Here is a 20,925-nt window from a genome sequence, read left to right as displayed (position 1 = left end):
TCTTAATGGTTTTATCTTGCATGCATTTGTTTCTGATATAAAACAAAAAAAACATTGATAAAAAAGGTTAGATAAGTAAATGATTTTGGATCAAATAAATAGTTAAGAACACACCTTAAACTCAAATAATATTTTGCTCTTGCATCCATCTTAGCGGTCTTTTCATGGAAAATAATCTTGCAGTGTTTCATGATGCTTCACTTGCTTCTTCATATTCAGAAATATGCCTTTATAATGGAAGTTTTTTATGCTTCACGCGGATCACTAATGGTAGTGTCTCGAGCATTGATCTCTCATTAAATGAACGACATATCTTTGATCAACATAATCACTAATAGTTTTTTATGTTCAATTTAGGTAAAACACTTTAACCCTCATTTTATTAGAAAATCGAGGTAAATAACCTTTGATTTTTTTACATTTCATTGTTTATAAATAAAAAATATAATAAAAAAGAAAGGTTCATGGGTTGTTGGTTCCTGATTTTTCCCATCGGTTATATGAAAAAACTAAGGTAATATGTTATTTTTATATTTAAAACAAATAGCAATGTTATCACACCTTGGAATCATATCATTAGAATAGTAATGATCATCTCTATTCAAAATATAACATATCTTTTGGATTTTCAAGGAGGCGTTTGAGCTTCTTTGATTGTTTCACTTCCTCTTTTCCAATTTATTTATACACTATTCATGTCTCATTTCCATATCTTTGTGTCTTCAAACCTAGTTTAAAAGTCTTATCTTTTTATTCAAAAAATGTCTAAAAAAACCTCCAACTGAGATTAAAATCTTTTCTTCGTTATTAATGATTTTTTTTTTGATTTCGATGAGTTGAAAGATCAAGGCTTTGATCTAATGAAAATTATTTCCAAACATAAGCTGAAAGGTTATTTTAACATGCTTCATGGACCCATCTATACTAATCTCGTCATAGAGTTCTCGTTAAATTCCTCTGTTAGGAAATATGGTGAGGATGTCAAGTCAATACAATCCAATGTATATTGCTTTCCTATCACCATTACTTCTTCACTTATTGCTCAGGCAATAAAGTGTGAAGAGAAAGATAGTTGTGTTAAACAATATAGATTCAACAATGTCTTCTCAAACCACATTCTCCTAATTTATGTCAACTACAATAACCTTACCAGTCATGCTACTCTCATCCCAATTACAAAAGTTTGGCATCAACTTCTAGTGTAAAATTTATGTCCAAGAGAGAAACAATTAGAAATGCTTACTTCATATGAAAAACATCTTTTGTACTTTCTTATCCATACAATCAAAATTAATTTCCTCTTACTATTTTTAACTTCTTAATGGAAATGGTTGTGACCTCTCGTGAAGAAATAATTTTCCTCATATCATATGAAAGAGTTTTTTCTGAATTTTTCTCTCAGTTAGGGATAACTAAAGGGTAAAAGGAGCAAGATTAACGGTTGAAGTTGAGCGGAGTCAGAAGCTTGAATATCTGAAATAGTTATATGTTGTCCTATTTTTTTATTATTTGTTGTCCTGCTTCTCTGATTATCAATGACATTTTTCCTTTCCTTTTCAATCGTATTATTGCGTAACTTTTTTATTGATAACAAAGATTTTGAGCTTTTCTAATTAACTTAGAAAAATAAATAAAATTAACAAATAAAAAATGGAATCTAGAAAGGTAATTAAACCATTGAAAAAAACATAAAAATAAAGTAATTGGGATTCGAAGCGTCCATGATATTTATACTCCTTGGGTTTTTACAAAAGACTGAGGTAATATGTTATATTAAAAATAAAATCACGCTACTTATAGATGTATTCCCTCGGTTTTATGCATAACCGAGGTAAAAGGTTATTACCATGACGCTACCAGGAAACTATACTCTCGATTTTTAGTATTTTGAGGTGAAAGCTTCGTCATAAAAAGTGTTATATATAGTAGTGTTCCTAAGTCAAAGATTTCTTCTCCCCTACCACTAAGAGGAGTAAAATGAATATAATTTTGTCTTGTAGAGGTATCAAACAAACTCTTACTTTAGAGAAGTACTTGGATTTATCTATGTTGCATGGTCATCTTCAATACAAAGACTTTGAGTTTCTAGAGGAGAAAATCAGCCAAAGATTAGCATCATGGCAACATAAATTGTTAAACAGGGCTTATTGTTTGACTCTGGTAAGGTATGTCTTGAACTCCATCCCAAATTATTATATGAAAGTGGCTTGGTTACCTCAGCCAACTTGTGAGTTTATTGATAGGATGACTAGGAATTTTTTTGGAGAAAGGTAATTCTAACCCAGGTGTCCATTTTATTGGCTAGAATAAAACCACTAAGCCTAAAAAGTTGGGTGGTCTTGGGATTTGGAAATCAAGAGAAGTTAATAGGTATATGTTGGGTAAGCTAGTTTGGGGTCTCCTCCAGGATTATGATTCCCTATGGCTTCAAGTTTTGAAGCATAAGTACATCAGCAAGGAAATGTTCCTTAATATGAAAATGAAACTAAGATCAGTTACCTGGAATGCAATTATGAACACTCTCTTTTCTCTTAAATATGGCTTTTAATTTTGATTAGGGGATAGAACTTCTCTTCATGTTTTTCAAATTGGCCCGGGGTCAAGAAATTAGCGGAGTAGGTTCTCTATGTGGATATCCATGACTTGGAAATGCGAGTGAATGATATTTACTTGGATCGGAATTAGAATATCAATTCATTATATACTAATATTTCTAAGTTGTTTGTGACTTCCTAAAAGCATTTTCTATTTGTTTGAATTCTATGGTGCCTGATCAGTTAATATGGAAAGTTAATTTTGATGGTACCTATACTGCTCATGATGGTTATTACTAGCTTAACAAACTTGAATTTGTTCAGAATACAACAAATAATAACTCTTCGAAATGGGTGTTGTATATTTCTGCTCTAGAGAAGGTGAAATTCTTCCTTTGTATGCCTTTACATAAGTCCATTACTACAAGATTGATGTTGTGTCATTGTAGTAAGTTACAAACTATTAGCTATCCTAGATGCAATCAGGACACTCAGGCGACTCTATACTGCCTGAGTGACTGTGAGTTTGCTACTCACATTTGGAAATCTATTGACTTTTTAGATCCCTTATTCTTCTAAAGGGATAATTTATATGATTGGATTAGACATGGCATTGATGGTACTATATCTTTTTAGTTGCTTGTTGGTGGTTGTGGCACACTAGAAACAAACTATATCTTGCGAATTGAGTGGTATCTTTCTATACTTTGAAACTCATCATTCTAAATTATGCTAATCTGTTAGGTAAATGTTTTCTGAAGCATAATTTGTCACATCTAACAAGAAAGATTATGTGGAATGTCCACAAAAGTAGTAATATAATTTTGAATGTTGATGGCAACAACCTCGGCAATCCCGATGTCTCGGGTTTTGGTGGATCGGTTTGAAATGTTGATGGTATTTGGGTTCATAGTTTTTGCAAATAATATTGCTTAGGATGAGGAATACTTGTGTTGACTATCTAATAATACTTGATACTCTTAGGGAGGAAAATATTTGTGCGGACTATCTAGCAAAATATGAGGCTGATAATGATGCAGTATATTGATACTTTGCAGAACCTCCTATTAGAATCATCATTCTTGTGCTAGCTAATGCTATTGAGACTTTATTTTCTATATAATTTTATGTTATTTTTTTCTTTTCCTTTTCCCATTTGTACCAATAAAAAACTTATTTTTTATTTAACTTATTTTTTTTCCATTTTTAAATAATCTTTTATAAATAATCAATAATTTAATTTTTTTTATTACATCTTATTGATTTCTAACCTAATTCAAATTTAAAATATAAATTTTTACTCTTAAAACAAGATATAATTAACTTTAGAATAAATTTATCATATCTTGATGTGTTGTCAAATACTAGATAGAGATAAAATATAATGTAAATATAGTATAATTATATATCATATTTCTTACCCCACCAAACATTCCCAAAAATATCTATTCTTACGATAAAATTATTAATTTAAAAATTAAATTTTTTAAAGTATGAAGCCTTAAGATCTTCTCACCTTAATTCTTTTAAATATTTTTTAAAACAATGATAAAATTTAATTTTCTTCATAAATTATAAAATAGAATTATTTAATTAGTTTTTTTATAAATAAAATCAGACATATAAATACACACTAAAATTAATAGTATATTTTCTAACAAAAATTTACCTCGATTAATTAATCAACCGAGGTAAAATATATTTAGGGATGACAATGGGTAGGGTTTGCATAGGGTACTATAGTACCGTCCCCGTACCCGCAGTTGGAAAAATTCTTGTACCCGAGTTCATACTTGCTTGGGTACCAATATTGGCATCCATGCTCGTACCCTATGGGTGGGTATGTAAGTGCTCATACCCGTACCCGTTACCCATATTTCTAATAAAAATAAATATGTCAAATATAAAATTTCATATTATTTTAAGTTTTTAACAACATTAAAAAGTTTTTAAAAAAATTTACAGTTGAATTATGAAATAAATGATCACTTATATTAAACATGTAGTAATTTAAAATTGATATATTTTTAAAAATTGACACATATTTATTTTTATATAATAATATAAATTAAAATATATAAATGTATATTATGCGGGTATTGGGCGGGTTGGGAACTAAGGTGTCCATCCCCGCACAAATCCCCCCTTATTTAAGTGGATAATTACCCGAGCTCATGCTCATACCCATGTATGCTGGTTTTTACCCTACCTATTATGGGTATTTTTGTGGGTACCCATTGAAGATGGGTCAAATTGTCATCCCTAAACATATTCCATAAAGCGCCTCTTACTTAATTTTAATTTTAATCAAAAAATATATCGCATATTCCTTTGGTTGTCATAAAAATCGAGGGAAAAAAATCTCTCGATGACAAGTTTTGATTTCCAACACCACTAATTTCTTATTTTATTTATAATTTTAATGACACATTTCTTTTTTACTGTTAAATTAAAAATAAGTAATCTTTCCCCCATTTACTTAGTAAAATCGTGGGAAAATGTTACCCCAATTATATATATAAAGTATCACGTTCTTTCACTCTTGTCCTAAACCTACTCATCTTCCAACCTTCAAACTTCATTTTCCATTTATGAATCCATATTTCTCCCCTAAACCAAACTTTATTTAGTGTTGTTCTTGATGCTGTTGATTTTTCTTAGGGATGGCAATTATGTCATTATAAAATTATATTGTGCATTTTGATATAAGTATTCGATTGTTTCATAACTCAACTATTAAAAACTCAAATTTCTTGTTCATGTTATTAAAAATATAAAATGATATGATATTTTTTAATTTATTGATTTCTTTTTACAAGAACTGGGGGTATAAAATTTGGTACACATGCGGGTATGGGTTCGGGTATGAGGATTTTTTTAAACCGCGGGTATGGGGATGGATACTCTAGTACCCTATCCATTGTCATCTCTTTTTTCTGTTGTTGTTGTTCTTGGTTGTTGTTTAGTGTTTTTACAGTTGTTGTTTCTTGAGGGGGAAAGTTCCTCAGGGACATGCTCTGAATCATAGTAACTTATGTTTATGATTTTATTTCTTTTAAAATGGCACCCTTACTTTATTCTATTTTTTAGTTAAAAAGTATATCATATATACCTTAATTGTACTAACTAACCGAGAGGGAAAATCCCATATATCCCCTTGGTTCTACTTCACAACCGAGGAGAAAACTCCCAGAAACATTATTCTCCAAAACAGAACGTTAGCTCTCGTTCACTTTTGTATTTCTCATAACCTTAATGGGACCTAGAAAACAAATAACCTTCTTCATATTATCCACCGAATGAACGAAACACCATCTTCCATAAATTTGAAAACACCATTCTTCATCTTTTCAACTAAACCAAACAAAACTCCATATTCCAAGTCGAACGAAGTGAGGAAATAAGAAAGGGAACTCAAGGAAGGAAACTCAAATAAGGAAATTCAAAGACTGTGTTCTTTGAGTCTTGTGCCTTTGAGCTTACTGTTTCTTGGAAACCATGTTGTCACAGTCTAGCTATGACCATCTTGAAAACTGTGATTCATATGTTTATCAATCATCAGTATCTGTATTTATTATCTTTTTGTTGAGGACAAAAGGGGAAGAAAATTTATGGGAGTATTTAAGCAGGTTTAAAGTATTTTTTTATGCTTTTAATTAATCCTGAACCCTAATTATTCAATTATTTTGATATTTCTTCTTCTGAATATTTATCTATCAAAATAAGGTTAAATTAACTTGGATATAACTTATGGGGGGCTTACAAAACTCAACCTTTTGACTATTAGACTCATGGGGAGTTTACAAACCTCGGACTCTGATGTTGTCAAGTTAGTTAAACTGACAAACCATTATTCTTAAATACATTTGTTTGTCATCATCAAAAAGGGAGAGATTGTTGGAACAAGATTGTTCATATCCCTTAGGTTTGTATGATAACAATGTACTTAAAGAAAAAATAGTTATACTAACATGTGTTCCAGTGTGCAGGATCGCAAGCATAAAATTTATCCTGATTGAAAGCATATGTGAAGAATTAATATAAGTCTGATTCTAATTGATTAGAATCTGATGACTCTTAGCGTGTTCATTAGCCTCTGGAGGATCAGAGTCTGGTCATATGTTCTTGCATTTGGTGACAACTCAGACTCTGATTGTTTGAAAAGCCTATGATTTGTACATTGTACCAAAGCAGACTAGTCTTGTCAAAGCCCCAGATTTATGGACAGAGTCAACTAGAGTTTCACTTTGCAAGGCTCAAGGAATGGTGATGTGACCTCTTTAGTCTGTTCTACCTTTTGATAGATACCTAATTATTTGAAAGGTGTTGTGAACAAAGCCATTATTCGATGGACAATGTTTCTAACTAGATACATTCTCCAACGTCTCTCTTGGCATGCTTCTTCACTAAGTTTTCTCTCTTATGTTCAAACCCTCCAACGACTCTTTCTCTACCTTTATAAATGAAAGTTGAAGATTTGAAGGAAGGGACACAAAAACGCAATACAATATCTTGAGCATAAAAGCTTTTATTTTAAACTGTTATTGCATAAGATCTTAAGATTTCTTATCTTTGTATATCTTAAAAATATTAAGAGGTTAAGAACCTTTATGGTTGTTGTACAACTACTATACTTCTGATTATGCATCTAAGTATAGTGATTACCATTTCTACTAAATTATTTGTTTAAAGTAGAGGAGGTCTCTTGTCTGCGTGCTTGAGCAAGGAAGTTTTTTGTCTGTGTACTTAAGCAAGGAAATCTATTTCTAGGTTAATTGAGCAGAAGTCTCTTGCAAGGTTGTTTGAGAAAAAGTCTCTTTCTATGTTGATTGAGCATTTAAGTCTCTTGCAAGTGTGTTTGAGCAATTTGTAACTTATTTGGTTACAGTGAAAAGCTTTTGTTGAGGCAAGGGGACTGGAGAAACCAAAATAATCTTTGTGTGCTGCAAGAATTTACTTCTGAGCATCTTTATTTTCTCTGTTATATTTATTTCTGATATCAGGCTCTGAGCTTTGTTCAGAAGTGAATTGAGTTTTTGGCATACACAATTCATCCCCCCCCCCCACCTTGTCTGCGTGCTTGAGCAAGGAAGTCTCTTGTCTGTGTACTTGAGCAAGGAAGTCTATTTCTAGGTTAATTGAGCAGAAGTCTCTTGCAAGGTTGTTTGAGAAAAAGTCTCTTTCTATGATGATTGAGCATTTAAGTCTCTTGCAAGTGTGTTTGAGCAATTTGTAACTTATTTGGTTACAGTGAAAAGCTCTTGTTGAGGCAAGGGGACTGGAGGAACCAAAATAATCTTTGTGTGCTGCAAGAATTTACTTCTGAGCATCTTTATTTTCTCTGTTATATTTATTTCTGATATCAGGCTCTGAGTTTTGTTCAGAAGTGAATTGAGTTTTTGGCATACACAATTCATCCCCCCCCCCCCCCCCACACCTTGTCTGCGTGCTTGAGCAAGGAAGTCTCTTGTCTGTGTACTTGAGCAAGGAAGTCTATTTCTAGGTTAATTGAGCAGAAGTCTCTTGCAAGGTTGTTTGAGAAAAAGTCTCTTTCTATGTTGATTGAGCATTGAAGTCTCTTGTAAGTGTGTTTGAGCAATTTGTAACTTGTTTGGTTATAGTGAAAAGCTCTTGTTGAGGCAATGGGACTGGACTACTCTCAGTCGATGAGAGGAACCAGAAAAATCTTTGTGTGCTGCAAGAATTTACTTCTGAGCATCTTTATTTCCGTTGTTATATCTATTTCTTATATCAGACTCTGAGCTTTGTTCAAAAGTGAATCGAGTTTTTGGCATACACAATTAATCCCCCCCTCCCCCTCCCTCTTGTGTATTTTTCTCACCTTTAAAAAATTCTACCAGAGAAAGAAAAGATGCCAAAGTCTATGATAAAACTTCATTATCCTCAAAGACATTTAGGAAAGTGTTTGAAAATGTTGAATAAATTGCATATCAACATTCCATTTGAAAAAGCAGTGGAACATGCATTAATCATGCAAAATTCATTAAGAATATCATCAATAAATATAGCAAAGTAAAGTAAGAAACGGTTATATTGTTTAAGAAGTGCATTGTCATCTTACAAAGGAAAATACACATAAAGCATAGAGATCATTTTAGTGTCACCATCACTTGTACAATTGGAAATAGAACATTCAAGAAATGTCTCATTGAGCTTGGTGCCAATTTAAAATGTAATGTACGACAAAGTAGTTAAGCTAATATTTACATTATGTAATGGTGATTCTATCAATACATCTTTGAGTTGAACTTTTCATAAATCAAATATAATTCTTTCATCAATTTTCTCTAACCCAACATATACAGTAGAATTTATGATTGCAGCTCAACTGGATCCAACCAAAAGTTTCAATACCAATTGGTTGAAAAAATTGGAAAAGAACAAATAAAAGAACACAGACACAACACAGACATAACGTGGAAATTCCAAAATCGAAGAAAAAATCACGGTCGTTGTTAAATAAAAACTAGAGAATAACACTAGGAAAATTGATACCATATATAATTTACTTTTAACCACCCTCAGACCCCAGTACATTCATATCCTACAAAATAAATATTTAACTACATTTCACAATATTTTAACACAAGAGTATAAGAGAATAAAAAAGTTCAATACAAATATAAAGTATTTTTGACTGGTGCATCTCATAACAATGAATTTGAATCTAAACGATGTAGAACTTTTTCATCAAATATACTCCCTCCGGTCTCATATGTAAGCAAAAAAAAAAAAAAGCTCACCCTTTAAGAAAGTGGCTATATATTCATTTAAGTAATGGAAAATATACATTTTTTCCATATTTACCCTTATTTATTAATTTAGAAATAAATTAATATTTTTATTATAATCATTTAATGGTTAGTCAATTTTTATTAATACCATTTAATGGTTAGTCATTTAGTGGTTATATATTCCACTTACTCTTACTAAAATTTCCCGTAGAAATTTGTCCCGCCTAAAAACAACACTTCTTAGTCCATTTACTGTATTCTCCACCCGCCTAAATTTCCATGGTCCCGCCCTGTAGAAATTTAACATTTTCATAGTGAGTTCTATAAATACTAACATTTTCATAGTGAGTTCTATAAATACCTAAATCAAAAGATGGAAACTCATTAGCTAAATGATGTGGGTTTGCCATTTTTAGAGTATAAAAAAAAAAAGGAAGAACAAGACTCATGGAGTTTTGTACAAGATGATACTGCACCATTTATAATAGGATATGACTTTTCAAAAGCCAATGATAACAAATGCAAGTTTCAGAATAAATGCTCTTTTGGAAGTGTAAAAAGTGGAGTTATTATAGGAATAAACATGAATATTGAAAAACTAAATTTGAGGGTAAAATTGGAATGGTATATTTAATTGTAACCATTGTAATTAATTTTTGCTTATATTTGAGACTCCAAATTTTTTTTTTGTCGCTTACATATGAGACCGGAGGGAGTATTTTCAACCAACAACAGTGATGCGTAACATTTATCCTGATATGCTCTCAATGAAGATAATAATTGATGAAAGCGTTTATGAGTTCATACAAGCAATAAATCGAGGGTCTGCTCACATGTATGATCATTCAATTCATTTACTTGCGAAATGTTTACATTTTATGTTAATGTGACATCATAGTGTCTCTACCATACACCCCATAATACGAAGGAGCATGTAAGAAAAAAATGCATGTGTCATTAGTACAAAAGCTTGAAGATAACATCATCAACCCCAGTAATCCATTTTTCGTGTTCTGATAGATATATTATCGTCTAGGACTTGATAAAACTTATATAGGCCTCAAGATTCTATCATTACGGTAGTCACAAGAAGTTGAGCCCCTTTAGAGCCATTTCAGTATAAAACAAGTCACCAGAATTGCATTTGCAATTGCAACATTCAAGAATGGAGGGCATATACGTAGAAAGTTTAAATAATTTGTACACTATAGTGGACAAATCTTGTTTTAATATTAATTTTTCAAGTTTTATAAGCAAATTTGGATGTAAATATTGCAACACTTCAGTTTATATAATTCTTACACTATTTTCGTTGGAGAAATATTTGGGTTGAAACCAAAACAATTTATAACCATGAAGAGTCAAATATATGAGTGCTTGAAGAAAATAGTGGCCATGAAAGCAGTATCTAAATTAAACCTGATCAAAGGATAAGCTATGTTTAAATTTATTTATAACAAATGCATTGGTTTTGAGGCTGGAACGGTGATCTCATCCAAACTTGTTGATAGTAAAATTTGAAGAGAATTATTACATGGAAACAACATGCAATCCTACAAAATAGATTGCAATCATAAGAAGCTAGTGTCTATGAAATAATTTCATTTGTTTAACTTATACATGTTTTCTCCTTTGAAAAAATGTTTGACTAAATCCTAGATAGTAAAATGAAGATATAAGGGCCCTTATTTTCCACAATTTCAACTGCATTTGGTCCATGTAATTGATTGAGCTCATGATGACTCTAAACTTTTGACGAACTTTTTAGTCTGCAAGAGAAGAAAGAAATAAGTGAGAAAAGAAACACAAATGAATAGCTAAAGATTGTGGAGTACTTTTTCTGTTACAGTATATACGTACTGTGATAGTTATTAGAATATTACATAATTTGCATTTGAATAGGCTAATTTCTGTTTCTGTTTTGTCTTTTATGAGTTGGCTCGTGTCTATATTATGAGCAAAGATTCAATAAATGAATCATCTATCATTATCAGAAATACTATTTTCTCTCTAAAACTCTAATTCTCTCTACACTTATTTTCTCTTTACAACAGACTTTGTTCTAAACTGCTAGAGTCTCTACTCATGAGAACTGGATTTTTTTGGAATCACCCGGCAGTTTAATGACGGTACAATCCGGTCTCTCACTTAAAGCATTTCTCCCTTATAGACCTCGTGCTTGAGGGGTTGTGTATAATCTAGTCTCTCAGTTAAAATACTTCGCCCTTGGTGGCCTCGAGCTTGAGAGACTGTGTACATGTCCGATCCCTTATAGACCTCGTGCTTGAGGGGTTGTGTATAATCTAGTCTCTCAGTTAAAATACTTCGCCCTTGGTGGCCTCGAGCTTGAGAGACTGTGTACATGTCCGATCCCTTATAGACCTCGTGCTTGAGGGGTTGTGTATAATCTAGTCTCTCAGTTAAAATACTTCGCCCTTGGTGGCCTCGAGCTTGAGAGACTGTGTACATGTCCGATCCCTTATAGACCTCGTGCTTGAGGGGTTGTGTATAATCTAGTCTCTCAGTTAAAATACTTCGCCCTTGGTGGCCTCGAGCTTGAGAGACTGTGTACATGTCCGATCCCTTATAGACCTCGTGCTTGAGGGGTTGTGTATAATCTAGTCTCTCAGTTAAAATACTTCGCCCTTGGTGGCCTCGAGCTTGAGAGACTGTGTACATGTCCGATCCCTTTAGGGCCGGGTCGTGACGTTCAGGTTACAGCCCGCTCCGAATCTTAGCTAGCCTGGTAGAGGGAACCGGATTGGGTCGGGTTAATGGGTCAGGCCAATCTTTCTGGCCCAAGTTTGACAAGGCGGGGGTAATCAAATTTGACGATACGAGGTATTCGGATATGGTATTTATGGCTAATTGGCAACATTGTGGTCAAAGATCTCACATTAAAACATAATTTCAATTATCATTAAGAGGTCACCGCAAGCCGGAGCAATCGCCTTAATGACTTATTGGACTTTAACTACTAATTGGACCAAAGCGACTATACAAAAAGAATGGCAGCAAGGAAAAAGAGAGATAAATCTTATACGACTGAGCTTCACTGGTTCGATCGACCCCAATGAAGTAGCAATGTTGTATTTTTTACTGAGAACAGTAACTAACTTCCTTTTCTAACTAACTTCTATTTTTGACTTACTAAAAGTTGTTACAAATATTAATTCCTCTTAACTAATGGGCGACTAACATATTTCTATACCAAGATACCTTCAGGTTGCAAACTCAAGTGTTTTTCTTATTGATGCCAACATGGACAAAGAAAATGGGACTATGTGGTAAGTGAATCATCTTTAAAAGAGTCCGTAAGAGAGAGGTTCATTTTGTTTGGGAATTTTGAGTTGAGTTCCTCGAAGCGGCACGAGCTAAGTTTCAAACATGTTAATGTATGCATTTCCATGACAACGGTTCCTTCTAAGTGATTTTATCTGACTGTCATCAATATCCTATCGTGGCTGTTCTACAGACGAGTTCATGTCTTCCAGTTCTATTCTACTCAAATGGCACCTCTGACCTTAGGCATGGTGTTTGCAAGTGTTCATCTTTGAGGACAAGGGGGTTCTTGAAGGGGAGGGTAATGATAATGCTATTACTACTCTATCTCTAAATATAGGACCTCTTTGAATAAATCATGGAAATTAAGAAAGTTGATTACTGTATTAAACTTGTTGACAATTAATAGTATTGCTTTACAACCTCATCTCTGCTCCTTGTTAAGTGTCGTTCTTTTTACTTTTTACACATAGCAAGACAATTAATAATTGTTGTTACTTTTTAAATAATGATTATTTTTTTTGTCTATAATACTCTTAACTTTTTAGTAATTTATTTAACTTTTTTTACTCTAATATATGACTAGGGCTAATTTTGACAATACTACAATCAATACTACATAGAACTTTGAAATGACAATTAAAAAAGAAGGAACAAATTTATTTTTAAAAGTTAACACTTAAAAAGGAACGGAGGGAGTAGTATTTATTACAGATTTCATAAAACATGTAACATAGTTAAGGGTGTCGTGGTAAAGAAAATTTTTTAAAGAGGTCCTATGAAAAAAGGGTCTTATATCTAAGGAAAAATGCAATACATAACTTGCATTTTATTAGTTTAATTTCCATTTAAGCTTTTCCTTTTATGAGTTGACAGTTTCAAGATGTTAGAATGAATCTTCCATGATTATCATAATACTATCTTCTCTCTAAAACACTAATTTTCTCTCTACATATTTTCTCTTTGCAGCAGACTTTATTTTAAACTATTAAGTCTCTGCTCATGAGAACTGGATTTTTTCAGAATCATAGCTAGAAAGAATCCAATTTCCCGTTTCATTTTCTCAAAACAAACAGACCCCAAATGCATTTTTCGGAGTATATAGTATGCCATTGTCACATAAACGAAAAAAAATAACAACGAAAGGTAGTAGAGTTTTCATATTCTACCTGTTCTAGGGTTAGAAACATGATCACGTTCCAAGATCCTAGTCGTCCAAAATTTGGGATGAACCCTTTATAAAATGCCAAGGGTCCCTGAGAAACATCAGATCACACAGCCAATCAGTTATGATAAAAGACAACCCTTTCACATTGTAGCCCTTGTTTGACTCAATTTAAAAGTAAATGACAGAAAAATATATGAAAATGTCTACCTTCTCATTCGAGTAAACTAACCCATAAGAAAAATAGAAGGTGACATGTTCAGCTAACTAAGCTTGTGTATCATAACCACCATGGTTTTAAATTGACATTTCAGTTTCAGTTGCAGTTGTAGTTACACAGCAAACCTTTATACTACGATAAAATGCATGGAAAAGGTGGTTGGCATGGCCGTAATTGCATTTGCAATGCCGTTGCAGAGAGTTCTAAAATTGTTATATTGCAGCCGCAATTACGGTTATAGATCACAATTAGATATGATAAAGTAGTCAAAAGAATTTTATGCACCAATCTCAGCAGGAAAGGGCTCAGAATTAATGGTTGTGCCTAAAGCAAAAATGGCGGTAAATGTTTTTAACAAAATTATAATGAAAGAAAACATACATCATTCTTTAAGGTTTTGACAAAACAATCAAGGGTGCTTTTGTAGCTAGAATCTCCCATCATTCTCGACTTGACCTGCATATTCACCAAAAGGAGGATAGAACAAGATATTAGTGGAGTGGTAAGAACTCACAAGCAAGAAGCTCACTTCATCTCTTGCACTTGTTGAGCTAAAGGTTAAAAGGAGCCAGAGGTACAGGGTTCAAGTTCTGACAAGGGTGTAAATATATACTAACAATTTGCCATTCAAAAAAAAACTTCATCTCTTGCAACCAATATGAAAAATCAAACAAAAAAAAATCTAAACACATCGACGCTATTACCCTAATGAACCATAAGTCCATAACAAGATCAGCTTTTGTCAAAGACAAATTTTAATTTTTAATAACTTATTAAAGCTAACTGATTCTACCATTGTGTAATCATTCTAGGATTCTTATCTTATCATGGTTGATCATGGAAGAAAATGGAACACAATTTATATCAATTTGTAAAACAATTATACGTTGAAGCAATAGGAAATATAAAAAGCCAAATCTATAATGCATGTTTAGCAATCCCTTTAAAATTACCACATCAACTGGGGAGCCGATACAAACGGCGAAAAACCCTGCCCCAAGGCCAGCAAAGAGATGAGTCACAACATTGTCGGTGAATCCTGGAATTTTCAAAATCGTCTGCACAAATAAAATACAGTTATTCAAAAATTTACAATGTAATCAAGAAAAAGAAGGGTTTGCTACGCAAATCACAATGCATGTTACCAATAACTTTTAAATTACCTGCTTCACTTGATCATAGCTAGCTAGTTCAGCAGCGTTGATAATACCATTTCTTGCTATGTTGGGGCCAAGCCCTGTCCAAAGAGCTCTAACTCCTTCCTAAGTATTAGAAGCAGATTTTTAAACCAAAAAAAATTAGAAACTAAAACAAATAAAATGCATATTTCTCCTTCATAAAGCATGTTAGGTTAAAAGTATAGACCTGTCTCGCGATTGACGAATAAGCATTTAAAGATCCAGAGTAGCGCCTGGGAACTCCAGGAGGTAATTTTCCTTCTGCTTGAAGTCTGACTTTGACAAGATCAGTTGGATTCGCCACTGTAATTGCCACGGCACCTGACAAAACAAATTAACTTGTATGCAATGAGTATCCAGATAGAGATAACACAAATGTCTATTGGAAAAAACTAAGTGTCTGTTTACTGTCTATAAACATTTTTCAGTTTTCATTTCATTCACTGTGTTCATTTAGAATTGCTAACGAGAAGATAGAAGACTCATGTAGAGAATAATTGTAATAGAGAGAAGATGAAATGCAAGCTAGGAAGAATGAATTTTTATAAACAATGTTTTGGCATATTCAAAATTTCTAAAAATGGTAGACCAGTTTTAAAAATATGTAGGAAAATATTTGATCAAACAGGCCCTGAACAATCCAAATATTTTAAAATAAATTCATATCATAGCACATAAACAAATTATTCCCCCAACATCATTATTAATATTGAGCTTTACCAGTCGTAAATGCAGCTAGGATTTTCTTTGACAGAGGAACATCACCAACATGGTCACTTCCCGTATAGAAAGTCTTAACCTGTTAAAACCCCGGGCTATTCACAGCATCAGATAAATAATCAAACAATACAGATGAGCGAAAATAAGTGAACAAGTTTCTGCAACCAGACTTATATCTTACAGGCTCGTATAACCCAATTCTTAATCCTCCATACAAACACTGACGATGTAGTCCTGGCACAATGCCCTTCCAGAGCGCTGAAAGACCTTCTTCCCTGGCAATGGTTCCAACCGTTCCCAGCAATCCCTTGTATTTAGGTAAGGAGGATAGATCACCAGCTACAGCTTGTTTTTGAAGCTGAAGCCTAACTTTGGCAGTGTCCAAAGGTATGGTACAGACCTATTTCAATTATAAGAACTTCTGAGCAAGACTTTCAAAATATAGCTACAATTAGGTATTTATTTAAAGCAGTATGAGAACTAACAGATGAATCAGACATTAGAAACACAACAAGTAATTAGTAGTAAATATATGTAAGCGGAATCAATCTCCACTAATAGCCAAATAGGAACAAAATCCACATATTTATGGAACAGTTTCGCTAACCAAAACCTTCCACATCGTAGAAGATGTTCCCGTAGGAGATGAATTGAAAAAGTAATCGATTCCGTAGAAAATGTTTAAAAATAGATTGGAAAGGAACTGAATTCAATGATTGTAATGAAGGAAACTTAAGGAAGTGGAGTCCCATTCTGTTCCTTTGATAATCCTCCAAACAAAGGGAATGATATCATTCTCCCAATCACTCCCCTTTCTTTCCATTTTCCATCACTTCCAACTCACTCCCTTCCATTCTATTCACCAAAAAATATCCAAGAGTTTTTCATCAATGCACATCATTACAACATCCAAATCAAGCATTTTTTTGTCCAAGCAATCTAATTCCAACATTTACAAACAACCAAGGACGAGGCGGGAAAAGAAAACTCTTGATCCATCCAACTTAATACTCAAAAACATGAACAGCCCGAATTGTAAAGCACATGCCTTTCATCATACCCGTGCACTCAAAAGTCAAAACTGAGTGACTGGTCAATAGAGTAATGTGTTCGGTTTGGGATCAAATGTATGAACTAAACAAACCTTACAAAACAAACCTTCTTCACATAAAAACAAGGAAAATGCTAGTGTCTATGAAAGTATATTCACAAAATAATAATAACTAATCCTATCCATCAATTTTCAGTACAAGGGTCACAACTAGCATGTTTTTAGCCAAATGCCAAGATATTATTTTATTTACACATAGTTAATTTGTGTGTTTCTTATAAAAAAGATACCAAACTATGAAGCACGGACAGACCGTGTCGCGGTGTCCGACACTTGTGTAACACTCGTACAACACGTGTCGGCAAAGTCAGACAAGTGTATCCAAAAAAATTGTTTCTTCTTTTACTTCGAGATTCTTTGAATCGGTGTCCGACACCCGTATGATACTCATTACAATACCGTCGGAAATTCAGACAAGTGTTTCAAAAAAACATTGATTTATTCTTTACTTCAACACACCTTATACATTTTTTGGACAAATTTCATACACATGTAAAAGAATTTAACATGTACTTAAGCAATGTTATAAATGAAGAACTGAAGTCATTAATTTTGATTAGAATACTTTTAACTCTTTTAACAATAAATAGATAAATGAAGGTCAAATAATATCATATATGTAGCGGTGTAGCGGTTCCTATGTTTTTGAGAGTATCGCTGTCGGAGTATCCGTATCCGTGTCCGTGTCGTATCCCCGTGTCCATATCGGAATCCGTTCTTCATGTATACCAAATAGCATTACTCTAAACAATAACACACATAAAGCCTTTTGAATCAAGATCCATTCATTCTCCCCCAAACAGTCAACTAAATTCCGCAAAAATATTCACTTGATCCTCCAATTTTCTGGTGATTCAATACCAAATAAGCACATTTAACTAGTAGTTTAGTTCCATTGAATCAAAGTACAAGTCAGATCCATTACAACCAGAAGCGCATTAAAGCAATGTAAATAACAATGGATCTTAGAATTCTACAGGGGATCATTATAGAAAGCATTTATTTCAGTGAGAGGAGTGAGAAGAAATGGGAATAATTACCTCAGCGAAACATGCGGAGAAAGCGCTGCTGGCAAAGGTTCCAGCAAATGAGAGGTCAGATTTGGACTTGGAATCAGCAACCATGGCAATGATTCAGAGAAAGAAGAAGAAGAAGGTTGCGTTGGGTTTGGGAAAAGATGATTTGGGTTGTTCCTTTTTGTTTTGGTTTGATCACTTTTGAAATAAGCGCTTAGAAAGAGTAATGTATTTGGAAATTGGGGTTTTTTTAATCGGTCAATTGTTGTTTTGGAAAAAAAAATTATGCGGCTAATGGGAGCCGTCCAAATGCAACTTTTGCACGTATTTTATTCCATTATCACTCCCTCCCCCTCGTGTTAGTACTTTTTTTTTTTAGCAAACTTACATTTTTAGTACTAATTTTGATGGAAGATAAATTAAGGGAATTTATTATATAGGATGGACAAATACTATATAAAAAATTTTAAATATCTTTTTAATTTTAAAAATATATTTTGGACGTATTTTGTCTTAAGTCAAAACGTTAATTGATCTGGATATTCATTTCTGAAATATTTCAAAACATACCTCATACATTTCTCTCTAAAAAGCTCACTTTATATATTTATTGTTTCGAGGATGCATCTTCGTAAACACTCAAAACATTGCAAGTTAAGTTAGTTTTATGGTTACTCCGATAAAAATGATGATTTATAAATGTTAAGATCTATGTTATGTAATGAGCATTAAACCATACAATCGAAATGCAAAAAATAATATATATAAATCCAGATAGTCAAAATAAGTCATCAGCTGATACATAATATAGTCGGAATAAGTCAAAATAAAATACAATCGATAATAAATTCAAAGTACAAATACTATAAACTACTGTATATGTCGTATTATAGCTCATCAGGCTCCTCAACCTCCTCTGCCCCACGTCCTCTGACGTTGTCTCTGATAGATCAATGTCTTTCGTGCCTTCCTGGTTTCTAGAACCTTCCTCATCTCAGAACCATCAGAAAAGATACATGTCAATGTATGTCTGCGCAATCTCCACATGATGATGACATCTAGGCAAAACTTCACGAGCATGATCTAGTTGTGTTTGCTCATCCTCTAGTATCTCCTGATGAGTTGACCTCAGTTGATCTCCTAGAGAAACCTACATCATATACGAATGTGACACTCTGAAGAACCATCTAATGTACTCGTCGACATAGCTCCAGTCGTTCTCAATTATGGTACTCCATATCTCTTCCAATACCAGATGACTAAGATAATCATCAAACACGATATTCATATCTCTATGTGTCATAGAAAGAGGAGTAAAGACAGCAGGGTGTCTGAGAATAGTCTGAGTGTAGCCGAACTGTCGCATGATGCGTTCAGGCAGATGAGAAAATGTGAGACATGAACCGCAAGTCAACCATCCCGAGTATAACATTATGTCGTCAAATGGCTGCGTCTCACGATGATCAACATAGTTGTTAAAGTGCATATCCTCTAGAACCAAGCGGTCAAGATACACTCGAAACGACTATATCGTCTGGTTCCTTATAAGCGGGGCAAATGTAGAGGCACACGACATATCCTCAGTATAAGTCAGTACACACGACCAGCTGGAGATGCGCATGAAGTGTTGAAGGATCCAAGCTTGAAAAGTGTTGGAATACACGACTCATCAGTAAGGGTGTTGCAAAAATTTAATGAAAATGACACAAAACACTACAAGACCAATAAATATTACCGTCAGTAGTGTGATGTTGCTTGTCACCTGCTTCATCTTCCACCTACAGCTCTCTAATAACTTAGAGTACAAGTATATCAAACAAACAACCCCCCATTTGTACTCATGGATCCGCTCGAAGTCCTCGAAGTACCGTAGATAAACGACATCCATATAAGTGGCACTCTTGTCCATAAAAATGGCAGTGCCAACCAAATATAACAGGTGGACTCGCACATCATATGCTTTATACAGGTTCATCTGCTCGTCAACACCTCTAGCATGCTCTGCTCTAAGGAGCTCATATGTATATACCTTTTTTATAAATTCAAACCTAACATCAGTCCCTCTGGGTTTTTCCATCTCCCTCATGGCATTCTCTAGGTCAACAATCATAGAGTCTACTATCAACTCGAGTGCCTCATCTTTGTTAATCCTTCCATGATCTAGAAGTTCCCCCCTAATCGGAAGATGCAGCAAACACGACACATCGTCGAGTGTGATGGACATCTCATCAATTGGTATATGAAATGAGGACATCTAAGTGTGTCATCTCTCCACAGAGGTTTCTTACGGTGAAAAATAAGGAACGACTGAGATTGGATGGATCAGAGGAGACATTTCTACTGGTAGGGTTAGTTTTCTAAAAGGTCACCGAGAACAATAGCGACGGCAGCGGACGGCGGAGAAAATGAGGTGGTGATTGGAGAATTTTGAAAACTAATGCCGGAATGAGTCACGATAATGCATGGAAGGCAAACCGGAGTTATGACACGGTTTGCCAAAAATTTCTCACTGGAAGACAGTGGGTCAACCGGGTAAAGTACGGTTAAGGGTTGTCTCTCAGTAGGCTTTGGATACCATGTTGAAATACAAGAGACTAAGAGACATTTGAATAAACCGTGTGTTTTGAAAAACACTACAGAGACTTTATTATATGGAGATAAATTACAACTAACTACGTGATATAGTTGATGTGGGACTATTCTATATACAAATATTTTTAACACTATATATTTACAAATATCAACAATGCAAAGTGTACTCATTATTGCACTAACAAACAATTGGCTCATTCAACAGATAGATGTTAACAATGTCTTTTTAAATGGCATCTTGGAGAAAAAAGTTTATATGCAACAATCTACTGGTTTTGAATCCACTAACATAACTTTAGTTTACAAACTTAACAAGGGGTTATATTGCCTTAAACAAGCACCTAAGGCTTGG

The 20,925-nt window shown here is 33.6% G+C and overlaps 1 protein-coding gene across 1 annotated transcript; it reads right to left on the bottom strand.

Moving 5' to 3' along the window:
* Positions 1-10,714: 10,714 nt before the first annotated feature.
* On the bottom strand, positions 10,715-18,246 carry LOC127101586 (mitochondrial uncoupling protein 1). The gene is made up of 9 exons (XM_051039040.1): positions 18,006-18,246; positions 16,036-16,254; positions 15,855-15,933; positions 15,322-15,455; positions 15,120-15,218; positions 14,910-15,014; positions 14,338-14,412; positions 13,741-13,827; positions 10,715-11,058 (listed from the first exon to the last, which is right to left on the bottom strand). The coding sequence occupies exons 1-9, from the start codon at positions 18,087-18,089 to the stop codon at positions 11,023-11,025; spliced, it is 918 nt and encodes a 305-aa protein (XP_050894997.1). The 5' UTR covers positions 18,090-18,246; the 3' UTR covers positions 10,715-11,022.
* Between the last annotated feature and the right edge of the window lie 2,679 nt (positions 18,247-20,925).

Source organism: Lathyrus oleraceus, chromosome 7, assembly GCF_024323335.1.
Source record: "Lathyrus oleraceus cultivar Zhongwan6 chromosome 7, CAAS_Psat_ZW6_1.0, whole genome shotgun sequence".
In the NCBI taxonomy this organism is placed as follows: Eukaryota; Viridiplantae; Streptophyta; class Magnoliopsida; order Fabales; family Fabaceae; genus Lathyrus; species Lathyrus oleraceus.
The sequence above is the reverse complement of the archived record's forward strand: the minus strand, read 5'-3'. Positions and strand labels throughout refer to the sequence as shown.

What these genes read in the sequence shown, in the direction of transcription:
- LOC127101586 (XM_051039040.1), bottom strand. Translation starts at nt 18,089, where the DNA reads ATGGTTGCTGATTCCAAGTCCAAATCTGACCTCTCATTTGCTGGAACC. An exon ending in TCGGCTCCCCAGTTGATGTG is followed by an intron (nt 14,413 to 14,909) that starts GTAATTTTAAAG and finishes GTGAATATGCAG; the next exon opens with GTCAAGTCGAGAATGATGGG. An exon ending in TGTTTCTAACCCTAGAACAG is followed by an intron (nt 11,059 to 13,740) that starts GTAGAATATGAA and finishes CTTCTCTTGCAG; the next exon opens with ACTAAAAAGTTCGTCAAAAG.